This window comes from Schistocerca americana, chromosome 3 (genome assembly GCF_021461395.2).
Source record: "Schistocerca americana isolate TAMUIC-IGC-003095 chromosome 3, iqSchAmer2.1, whole genome shotgun sequence".
In the NCBI taxonomy this organism is placed as follows: Eukaryota; Metazoa; Arthropoda; class Insecta; order Orthoptera; family Acrididae; genus Schistocerca; species Schistocerca americana.
The window spans coordinates 954,544,895-954,557,837 of NC_060121.1; the positions used below are offsets into that span (position 1 = coordinate 954,544,895).

Genomic DNA, 12,943 nt, shown 5'->3' on the forward strand with positions numbered 1-12,943 from the left:
ACTGTTAACCAGGCCGAAGTGGTAGTGTCCTCTTTATTCATTATCTTTCCCAACAACCTATCCATCTTGAATTATATCTTCATCCTATTCCTCTTCTAATAACATTCCAATAGATCAAACTATTATCAATGATGTAGGTGTGGCAGTGTGAGGTAAATCAGTTGTCATGCAGTACCTGCTGTTGCCAACTTTAAACTCGGCTTTTCCTGTGCCCCTCTGCTCTTCCTCCCCTATCCTTTGTTTCAGACATTCTTCACTCTTCCCATCCTAGCCTCTGTTAACTGTATTTTTAACCCCTTCTTTGACCTCCTGTTCCTTCCTTGCTACCACCTCCCCTTTTCTCTTCTTCCTCATTCCTCCTCTTCCCCTCAACCATTCCCAAATATTCTTTCTTCCAGGGCACTGTGTTTGTGTTCCCCTCTCCCCCAGTTACCTCCAATTTCGCAGCCCTCTTCAAATCTTATTATTCCCACTGTTCCTACCTTCCCACCTTCCTCAATTTGAAACACTACTTACAGTCATGATGCAGCATCACAAATAAGTCTTGATACTGAGTAACTTCCATTTAAATTACTTAACTGATCAAAGATATTTGTGACTTTAATGAACAAAGTAACTATAGTGGAAGTTGCACTGCATGAATACTAGAGAATAGTAACACATCACTTTTCTTTAATTTGGAAAAAATGGGTCAAATAAAACAGAAATGTGTATGTTTGTACTTTCAAAGATTTTGCTCTGAAAAGGAATTGGAATTCCACAGTTCTAAAAGCAATTAACTTCATATCTGCCTAATCACAATCAATACTTCATCTAACAGTCAAGTGCTGGTATACCATCATAATCCTGTTCAAAGCCTAAGAGCCACTTAATTATGCATGTATGGGTGCATGAAGTATACACAAGTTCAAATATCTTTTCAGTTGATCTAATACTGTATAATATAAAACTCAAAATGATACAGTCACACACATCAGATATGAGCCAACCATTCTGCTACTGCTACATTATGCATTATTTGCTCAAAGTCTCATGAATTAGACAAAAAGCTTCTGGACTCACATTTCCAATGACAATCTGATGGAAGGCGGCAAGTAACTGGGCAACCTGGTTGTCTCTGCTGAGCAGCAGCTGCTGATAGTGGGCATCAAGCACTGTGCACGACCAGTTCAGCAGCCGAACATCAGTCACGTCTTGCTGCAGCTGGTAAACTAAATGACGTAGCAAGAGTAGCACCTCATCCAGTGGAAGTGTGCGCAGATGTGCTGTCAGTTTTGCATCACTCACATGAGCATTCAGAGCTAATTGCAAGAGATGTGCCCTACCAGGAGGACTTAACGGCTTTATCTTCATAATTTTGTTGATTCCAATGTCTGCATCGTCATCCAGAACACCTGCAGCAACATTTAAAAAAAAAAAAAAGACATAAGCAATTCATCGAAAGAGCTAGTTACAAATGCAAATTCCAGTGGCATATAAGACTCACTGTATTTATAGTATAATAATTATGTGAAGCTACACAAAAGGGATTACAATGTATTTCTTAGTTTCAAAATGTAAGCCATGTAGCAAAAGTTGCATTTACAATATTGAATACGGTAAACAATGAACCAGATTCTGAACACTATTAGGCACATTTATTTTCACAGTCAAGAACTGGAAACAGAAAGAGCCACGCATGTAATGAGTCCAATCAGAATCCTAAATGTTATTCACCATATAGCAGAGATGCTGAGTCACAGATAGGCACAACAAAAAGACTCTCACAATTAAAGCTTTCGGCCATTACGACCTTCATCAACAATAGATGACTGACACGCACGCGCACACACACACACACACACACACACACACACACACACACACACACACACACACACACACAGAGAGAGAGAGAGAGAGAGAGAGAGAGAGAGAGAGAGAGTCACGCAAACTCTACTCGCACACACGACTGCAGTCTCAGTCAACTGAAACCATACTCGAGCGGCAGCACCACTGCATGATGAGAGTGGCAACTGGGTGGGGGTAAAGAGGAGGCTGGGGTTGGGAGGGGAAGAGATAGTATGTTGGGGTGGCGGACAATGAAGTGCTGCAGGTTAGATGGAGGGCTGGGAAGAGGTGGGGAGGGGGGGAAAGGGGAGTAGTGGAAAAGGAGAGAAATAAAAAGATTCCAATGTGCCTTGCTGTGCTCTACAATTTTATGTTATTTTTGTGAGATATAACAACACTACAGTGCTCATTTTTGGAACACTTAGTTTAGTAGGTGTTACAAATCGAGTTACATGCCAAATCTATGGATTTCACATGCCTATTTACACACCTAAGCAGACTTCGGTATTAACTTTGTGTCTGAATAAAATTGTGTGTGTCAGATAAATTCACTTTCTAAAACTTGGTTCAAAAACTTTACATAAAACTTAAATTTGTTTCTCGTGTCAACTGTATCAATACTCATGAACAACTCAGGATATATTGTGTATTGTTGTATAGTGAATGCAGTGAAAGACATGTTTTGTGGTACAGCATCAGTTGTAATCTACATTTGAGCTTTGTACAGTTTTAACAGTAGTATCCCAGTTTAAAAAATAAATAAAAATTATAAATCATCCACTCCAAATTTCAGTGTCCAGCTATGTGAATAATGCATACTTTTGAACATTTTTTGAAAGATACAAATATTGTGCATAACATATTTCATAGTGAATCAGTACTTAAGATTTACAGTTACTGTAGCACAGTAACAAAGCAAGGTGGGCTTATCCTACTCACTCTCATACCACTCCTACGCCAAAATTACTTTCTTTTTCCTTTTCTCATCTCTTTTCATTAGAAGAACATATATGATAGTTACATGAAATAACTTATTTCTTACTTACTCAAGCAGCATTTCATTAAATTTCATTGTTCATTGTTTGATTTACTGATTGCTGGTGACAATAGTATATTTAGTTCTGAAGGAACGATTTAGGTTCCCTTCTATGATCCTGAGGGGCATACATGACTATACAGGTACACTAATTGCTAGGGATAACAATAAATAATGGGCCATTTTGGAAAAGCCACATGAGCTGGTTCAGGGATATTATTCCTAAAAACTAACAACTACAGCACAACAGAGGGCTCCTCACTCGTGATGGAGCCTTTGAACAGGACGCTTCGCTGTTTGCTGGTTTTCAGTGTTGCTACAGATGGAGGCAAATGGAAAGAGTCACCACAGTTCTAATGGAAACATTTTTTTTAAAGACATATTCTTGGTTTTCAATGATTACAAACTGCCTGCATGTCAAATTTCAGTGCTGCTTAGAAACTGTTTGTTTCGTGATTGACATAGCTCACTTAAAAGCCCACTTTCTCCGATTTTCAGTAAGCTTTCTTTTTTTCTAAAAAAAAAATAGTATTTCAGAAGTTATACATATGCAAAACTTTTGTGCCATAATTGTGTATTACAATTTTCTGTTTCCAAAACTGTATACTTTCACTTACTTAACCAGTCAGTTTGTTAATTATTCAAATTAGGAGACTCAACATTTTTGAGACTTCTTAGCGAACCTTGGGAATTCCCATGCACATTAAAACATCACTCTCATAAATGGTACCTATTATTTTTTATTTTCTAATTAAACAGCTATTGGTTAATCAATCTTACTTCACTGGCTACTGCACCGTTGTCACTTTTACTTTCCTGTCTTTTGTGTTAACATTTTAAAATGAAATAGCTTAGTATTTTACCAGTCTGTTGTTTTATGTAACTGCATGTCTGTAGGTAGGTGTTGTGCACATAGCTGTAGTTAGTCTCTAGTTGGTATTGAGCCACAACAGTCACTACGTCAGTATTTGGTAGTTAAAAATGTATGTGGTTTATGGGCATTCAATAGAGTGGTTACCATCAGTTAAATGTGTACTATATTTATCTGAGTATAAGACAACCCCCTCCCCCCATTTTTTTAAAAAGGCTCCTTCAGAAATTTTTATTTTTAACATGTTCTGACTACTCAAAATTACAAGCTGTTTTACCGATATAAAGTATCTGCCTAAAAAAGTTAACATTATACCTAATCTAAACCAATGTCATTTATTGATTGTCTGTATTTTGATAACACAAGGAGAATAAAATAAGCAAAAAAAGGGCCTACATTAATTTTTACCTTTGCCCTTTTCTAACTACAGTGTCCCGTGGTAGGATGGTGCATGCAGAAAAAAGGAAGGCACCCAGGGAACATTGCACAATGGAAGTTTATTTGACAGGAAAGCAGGCAAGAAAACATGAACAACGGAAAACAGAATCTCTATGAAATAAAGTAAGAGATTGTCCTGATCTAACAGAATAACTGCCACTCATTCAATAAAGTTCCAGGAAGGCATGAGAGAAAGCACACAGTCTGGGATCACAGTTTACTCAGATGCAGTCATGTTCGGAATTGGTCATGATCTAAATCGTTGGTTGCACTCCCACTGTCTTGATGCTATTGCATTGCATCAGTGACTCATCGCAGTACTTGGATTCAGAGTTGAGTTCAGACTCAACATCAGACTGCTGGAGAGGTGCAGGCAGCAGTCCTACAGAGGCCACCCAACATGTGGATACTAGGAAGTGTTCAGCACAATGTAGCTTTGCAGATGTGAGATAATTCCGGCTGTGTTTGGTGATCGTAGTGCCCTCGTTACCACAGCAGTTGTCGCAGTGCAATGGAGCTGCATCAGCTGCAGGCATCTGGCAGGGTGGCAGTCCACAGAGCGATGCTATATGGCACGTGTGCAGGGTCATCAGGCACCAGCTAGACAATGCATTCCTCTTCCTTTTGGAGAGAGATGGTGAAGCCATCTCAACATGTAGACAGTGACCACAGTAGAAGCAACAACCACAGACACGGCACTTACTATCTAATTCAGCAATCTGTTGCACCCCTATTTTTAATCTTCATCGTCATCATCTTCATTTGTAAGCATACTGGAATTCCTACTCATCCTACAGTATGCCGTCTTCTGAGCCATCCACAACATTAGCTATGCAGTACTTTCTAAGGACCCACTGGCCCAGCATGGGTATTGAGTGTTTCTGTAACTTCCCACCTAGAGCGAAGGCTTGGTCTCCTTGGCAAAGCCACTCTTTGTAAAGCTGTCTGTCACAGGTGAGCCTTAAAAGGTCTATTCAAAACAACATCCATTACTTGAAGTTGTGAGGTAATGCCAACAGGAATTATTACCTGGCCTGTGTTGTTATTTCCTAAGAGATCCTTAACTTGCTGGGTGAGATATCCTATCAACAAATCCAGCATCAAAATTTTCCCTCTATTAAGCAAAGAAGCCTGGTTTTCTCTTCCATACAATCTTCAAACAATTTAACATCAAGTCTTGTCATGCATCCCTTTCCTTGGCATCTAAATATAAGTCCTGCTGGCATTTTTTCTTTCTACATTGTTTCCCTGTGAAGAATCATATGTGGGAAGCTTCCTCCCAACTGCTAGTGCCCTCAGCCTTCTCATTGCGAGAACTTCTGATAGGAACACTTAATGTCCTTCATGTTGACAGCAATATTTGACGCATATTAAAATAAACTGGTGTCAGACTGGCCCATGTGGCTTAGCTAACAGTCATGCCATTTTCTTAGATTGATGATCTGTATTACTACATGGCTACGGACACCTAGTCCCAGTTGCAGGTTGGGTATCTAACAGCTTCCAGTACTTCACATAAATATGGGCTGAAGTTAAAAATTTAAAGTACTGACATGATCTACTTCTTAAGGGGATTAATATTACATTAATGGTTTAGCATGATAAGTCAAATATTAATTCATAAAATCAAATATTAAACTTGGAAACTTTGTATATTCATCCAGTATTTGACAATGAGAACACTTAGTGACTTCCAACAACCTTTACACATAATTTCACACATTTTCAAAACTTTTTCTCTTACACCATCCACAAAATACATTTTAGCTGTTCACGCAGCAAAACTTCAGCACCAGTCATGACATTCTAATCTCTACTTCCTCACTACCAGCTCTATTCACAACACAATTTGCAAATGGTATACATACCCCACAGAATGTGCCTGCAAAATTATCACACCACATGTTACAAAGTTCAGGAAATATGACATCATAAACATGAGATCACAATTCTTCAAATAAGAAGATGTGGAGGGAGGGGGGGGGGGGGGGGGGGGGGAGTTCACTGGTATGAGGCTGATATGCAATATGTTTTTCATCAAACTCTATGAAAAGTCACTGAGCTAGAGCTGTTCTGTATTGTAAAATAAGCCCCATTCTCTTCACCATCCTCACTGATCAGCTAGTACTTTCTTTGAATTCCATAAAACATGCAGACAGAAAATTCCTCTGTATCTCCAGTGCCATAACTGTTCAGCTTGGGATGGATGGGCTGGTCTTTCCCGAATCTTTCTAAATGGGCTTGAGAATACTAGGCTGTGCTCTAGGGTGAGTGATTTTTTCCTGACAGCTGATGTTTTACAACATCTGTTGGTAAGAAACTTCTGCAACTTCTTACAGCAAGGGGCACCTTTCAGGAGCACTTCTAGTGGGAGCAGAGCATGGCCAATGAAGAGGCCAGCATGCTGCTCCTGACTCTGACATGCTGAAAAGGTTACATATTAAAGAATTCAGTGGTGCATAATATTCTTCTCGGGTCTGCAGCCGAATCATAACGTCTTCATGACACAATATTTCCGCGATCCAACTGGCCACAATCTTCAGGTGAGAGTGCTGGTGCACAATCTCGCCGGAACTGACTTCCCAGCGCAAGCGGTGGCCCCCTGTATAGGCCGCAGAAGGCCCACAACGGGTGCGCGAGAAGGTGCCGTAACTGCCCTCTAGCGCAAATAAACATTCCACGCCGCCAGTGTTGGAAACAGGCGAAATAGAGATATCGCTAATTTTTATTCCGACAATCGAAACACAGACCATTGTTTTTTAATGTCTGATAACACCGAGTCCCAAGCCTTACTTAAAAGATAACCCTTGTCTCTATTAATAAGATTATGAGATAAATGAATCTCTATGGATTCTTTTAAAACACAGTCCCAATAGCAAGATGCAGGGGCAACCATTTGTGTCTCGTCATATAACATTCTGAGTGCCTCGGTGAGACAGTGCTCCGCCTCTGCAGATTTCTCAGGTTGGAGCAACCGTGTGTGCCGCTGGTGCTCAACACATCGGTCTTGAACGGTCCGGATTGTCTGACCAATATAAGCCTTCCCACAGTGGCAAGGGATCTTGTACACACCAGGCTTCCTCAAACCCAAGTCATCCATAACAGAGCCGAGAAGTGCTCTAATCTTGGCTGGTGGACGAAAAATACTTTTGATATGATATCTTTTCAGAAGTCTTTCTATCTTCGAGGAAATGATCCCAGCAAAAGACAGAAAAGCCACCGATTTGCAGGTATCTTCTGGTGGTTCAGGTGAAGGTCCAAACTGGAAAGCACGATGGATAAGATGGTCCAGTTCTTGTGTCAAGCTTTCTCCATCTGAAATGGCATAAGCGCTTCTCACTAACTTGATGCTAGGATGCAGGGAACTAAAAGGATCTAGGAGGCGGTCAAGAGCTTCTCTCCCATGATGCCACACCATAAATGTATTGTCAATGTACCTCCATAAACAGGTTGGTTTTAAGGACACTGTGTTCAGCACCATGTCCTCAAAATCTTCCATAAAAAGATTGGCGAGTATTGGGGACAACGGGCTCCCCATAGTTTACCATGGAGGTGGAAAGTGATCGAAAGCTTCCGTTTCTGGATGTTCTGGTGTACAGAAAGGATGATGGGACACTGGGACACAGTGTTTATCGAAAGCCTCCGCACACAGACCATTACCTGCATGCTTCTAACTGTCATCCAGCGTTCCAGCGTATGGGGGTCCTGCAGACCTTGGTGAGAAGAGCTTATGCCATTTCAAATGGAGAAAGCTTGACACAAGAACTGGACCATCTTATCTGTAGTTCTTTCCAGTTTGGACCTTCACCTGAACCACCAGAAGATACCTGCAAACCGGTGGCTTTTCTGCCTTTTGCTGGGAGCATTTCCTCAAAGATAGAAAGAAGTCTGAAAAGATATCATATCAAAAGTATTTTTCATCTGCCAGCCAAGATTAGAGCACTTCTTGGCTCTGTTAAGGATGACTTTGGTTTGGGGAAGCCTGGTGTGTACAAGATCCCTTGCCACTGTGGGAAGGCTTATATTGGTCAGACAATCCAGACCATTCAGGACCGATGTGTTGAGCACCAGCGGCACACACGGTTGCTCCAACCTGAGAAATCTGCAGAGGCGGAGCACTGTCTCACTGAGGGACACAGAACGTTGTATGACAAGACACAAATGGTTGCCCCTGCATCTCGCTATTGGGACTGTGTTTTAAAAGAATCCATAGAGTTTGTTTATCTCATAACCTTATTAATAGAGACAAGGGTTATCTTTTAAGTAAGACTTGGGACCCGGTGTTATCAGACATTAAAAAACAACGGTCTGTTTTTCGATCATCGGAATAAAATTTTTTAATTTTTCAGTTTTTTATAGCAATATCTCTATTTCGCCTGTTTGCACCACTGGCGGCGTGGTATGCTTATTTGCGCCAGAGGGCAGTTACGACACCACCTCGCGCACGCATCGTGGGCCTTCTGCGGCCTATATAGGGGCCGCTGCTTGGGCTGGGAAGTCATTTCCAGCGAGTCTGTGCACCAGCACTCTCACCTGAAGATGGCAGCCAGTTGGACCGCGGAAATATTGTGTCATGAAGACGTTATGATCCGGCTGCACACCCGAGAAGAATATTATCAATTATTACACCGGGAAAGCCTTCGTAGTCACATTCAGTGGTGCACTTTGGAACTCATGCAGGCATGTATCAGTCCTTTTGGGGGGAGGGATTGAGATAGCCCTGTGTGATGGAGCTTGTGTGTTTTAAAGTGGTTAACATTTTGCAGGTCAGGAGTTAGTGATCCTCCATAGTCAGCTAGGTGCTTTTCCTGTATGGAAAGCCTACAATGCATTTGAAAATGTGTACCTGTGCAAAGAGCATGAATTCTGCTGAAGCACTTTCATGACTTTTGCAGCAAATGTTGGGGTTTAGTGAGTGTGTACATGTTCAGTAGAAAGAAGCATCATAGCACAGTGTGGAGCCATTAGCTAGCTGGAGATATTTTTGGATAAAAGGAAGAGATTTGGCTAGGTTTAACTGAATTACATTTGTTTCCTTGGAAATTTCAGCATGGTATTTCTGTGATCTTTTCTGCTGATTTTGAACTAAACTCTTTGTTTTGTTGTGGTACAGGTTATTGGTGGAAGTTGCTAGGAGGGAGTTAGAGGTAGTGTATGAACTGTTAGCACTGTACGTACTCCAGTCCAGTGGTCAGATCCGGGCAGCTTCCACAGATATTTATACCCTGTGCCCTAATGTCCCATCCATTGCAGAAGGCACCAGAAAATCCAGTTCATGCTTGAAGTAGAGGATAATGGTGGAATTCCATTCCTAGACATGGAAGTATACAAGACAATGGATGGCACATGTGGCACAGAGTATACCAGAAGCCAACATATATTAACAAGTACTTACATGCCCAATCCAATCACACCAAGCACAGAAGAACTCAGTCATCCATTCCCTGACTACCTGCATGCAGCACCTATGTGATCCACACAATAATAACACCTGAGCTCAAAAGGCTGTAAATGTGTATTTACCTTCTTGGTAAATACATGAAATTAATTCGCAGTTGCGAATATGGACAACCATCAACTGTATGGTGAAACAATGACAATGAAAATCCGGGTCAGATTGGAACTCAGACTTGGATTTCCCATTTATTGCAAATAGCTGGCTTACCATTAGGCTACCTGAGCATGACTCACAGCAAGATACATGGCTGACAGCTGACAACATATGGAATTTTGGGTCTGTCCATGAGTTGTGCTTGGATAGCCTAATGGTAACGTGACTGCTCATGATAAGCAGGAAATCTGGGTTCGAGTCCCAGTCCAGCATGGATTTTTATTGTCTTCGTTCCATTATACAGCTGATGGTTGTCCATATTTGCAACTGTGAATTAATATCATATATTTCAAAGCAGATGTGGTCACTGCAGTGCTTGTTCCACTAACAATGCATCGTAATTTGGAATAACACTGACACTGTAATATCCTATTCTTAGTAAATCGTTACAACTCTAAATCAATTCACACAGCCATGGAAACAAAAAACAAATGAATGGAAGATGGGTAGGAAATCATCAAACTGCAGCCAGCATTGTACTTACCCTATGTGAAGAATGTGTCTAACCAGACTGGTAAATACCTCTGTTGTGTTGGTGTCTAATCTGCCTTCAACAGCAGCTCCACCAAGGACAAGGTAGATGTTATGCACACTGCAGATGTGTACAAGGTGGAATGGGAGTGTGGAGAAGTATACAGTGGTGAAACCTGCTGGCCAGCAGCAACATGCATACGGGAGCACAAGCGCTATATGGGACTTGGGGAGCACAACGAATATAAAGAGGCTGAATGCCAGACAAATCGTGGCAGGGAAATAAAATTTAATGAAACCTGTGTACATGCCAAGCACCCAGGGATGGTGCAATGCAACATATGAGACACCACTGAAATACTGAAACATCCTTAAAACACTAATAGAGAGGAGGACAGAGTCAGGCTTGCCCCATCCTGGTTGCCAGCCATTAGAGCCCAATAGGCCACAAAAACAAAATGAAACATGAGTGTTACTATCAAGTAATTGCTGCTGCATACCCTAAACCCAACAGGAGGAAAACATGGCTTCAAACCTCATTTGTTGATGACTACCAATATAGGACACACTGTAAGAAGTAACAGGCCACAGCAGATTCTTACCCATTCCATCACAGTTCTTTCTTTCTATCTTTCACTTGGGCCTTTTGCCCGCAACGATGCAGTGTCGGCATAATTAATCAGATTTGGCAAGGTTAATTTAAGGGGTGGCCAGATGCCCTTCCTGCCGCCACCCCATACCCCCAGGACGGAATTTGTGTACCCCCAACTGTCTGTGTCTAGTGTAATCCAAGGAATAGTGCGAAAGTGTTCAGATGTCTGCGAGCCGGGTAACTGAGGCAGGACATGGGGACCAGCCCAGTATTCACCTAGTGGGATGTGGAAAACTGCCTAAAAACCACATCCAGACTGGCCAGCACACCAGCCTCCATCGTTAAGCTGCCGGGCGGATTCGAAACGGGGCCAGCACGCCTACCCGAGTCCAGGAAGCAGCGCATTAGCGCTCTCAGCTAACCAGGCGGGTACTCATTCCATCATAGTAACCTATTACAATACGTTTCTCTCTCCTTCCATCACAAGAGACCGCTTACATCAATGTTTTTTTGTTTTTTTTTTTCAAATTATGGCCCAATGTCATCCTCATCCTCAGTGAGCAGTCATGGCAAAATGTAAGTTACTCTGGACACAAAAATACACCAAGAAGGAGGGCACTGTAACCATGGCCAAAATGTTTGTTTCACTAGTAATACATTTTTAAAGTGTAATAAGGTAACATACTCAGGAAACTTTTATGTCAACTGATTCTGACCATGGAAGTCTTCACAATTATAAAATAAATTATTATTACTATGTGTAAATTGGTAGACAGAAATACAAGTCATTGGAACTGGAGATGCCTTCATTCAACTGAAGAGGAAAACTGTTGTGTGAAATGATAATACTGATGGAATAAGAAAAAAGAAGTAACACAAGTGATCAGGTCTAGAAAGTCAAGCGACAGAAGAGCACAAGAGAGGTCAATAAGAGATGGCAACAACTGAAAAATAAAAAAATATCACGTCTGTGATATGTAAAATATTTGATACGATAGTACAGGAATTTTTGTTATGCCACATGCAGGAGTTGGTAAGTCAACTAACTGGTTTTAATATGTTATGCATTTCCTATAGCAAAATATGCGAATATGCACTGCCATCTTAGATTGCAAATGGGTGTCCTCCAACCTGTAAATACAGTTCTATTATAAAGATATAGGGATTAGTTTCATGGCTCAAAACTGGATAACGGCAGTCTTTTGTATTTATTCTAACATACTTTACTGTCAGGGCTTGACAATGTAGACTGTTAATGGATTAATTAATTAGTCAATGGTGTACACTATCTGGATTTAACTAGCTGTGGACTGGAGTCTGTAGTCAGCATCTGAGCATTTTCTCCAGTAAAGATTAGAAAATTGCTGCTCTAAAAATCAATTTGCATTTCATCTCAACATGATCACACTTAGACAAGTACTTAACCACTATGAAAATATTAATTCATCTTCCAATTTAACCTAATAAATTGATTTCAAGTTGTGACAACACAAAATTATACTAAATGAAAGCATAACTGTGAACTTTACCATTCATTAAAAATGACGTGTCCCCATCAACAGCTGGCACACCAGAATCAAAAACTGTATCATTCGCTGACAGGCAGAATGATAATACTTGCACAAGGCCATCTTCTGGTAAGTCTGTGAGGTGTCTTAAGCACCATTCTAGGCTTTTAACATCTTTCTTCTGTATCAGATGAGGCAGAATTTCACAAAATATTCTGGAAACAAAATCAAACATTATGCTTAAACAACTCTGTTGTCCAGTGTAATGACAAGGAGCAGAAAATTCTCTTTAACTTTTCATATCATGCAGTAGTATGAAACCAACAGCACTCCAGACATTAAAAATCAGAAATAAATCATAACAGCACAGGCTTTACTGTAAAATAGTACAACTATCAGCTTTTAGTCTATTACCCACTAATGAAGAGATTGTTTCAAAATAATGGAAACACTTGTACTTCACAACACTGCATGTTTGTGAAGTAATATGAATGATAACTGATGTTGTGTGACCAGCATTTGTTGTTGCACATGAAGAAGCAGATGTGCAGTATTGTAGGTAGTATATTACATAGGTGCCCTCGCA

General features: G+C 40.8%; 1 protein-coding gene across 1 annotated transcript in view; it reads right to left on the reverse strand.

Moving 5' to 3' along the window:
* Positions 1-12,943, reverse strand: part of LOC124605655 (nucleolar protein 11) — a 73,847-nt gene that overhangs the window by 9,582 nt on the left and 51,322 nt on the right. Inside the window, exons 7-8 of the mRNA XM_047137481.1 lie at positions 12,379-12,572; positions 1,063-1,394 (exon numbers count right to left, since the gene is read on the reverse strand). Of these exons, the coding sequence (XP_046993437.1) occupies positions 1,063-1,394; positions 12,379-12,572 (526 nt within the window). The remainder of the gene's footprint in view (positions 1-1,062; positions 1,395-12,378; positions 12,573-12,943) is intronic.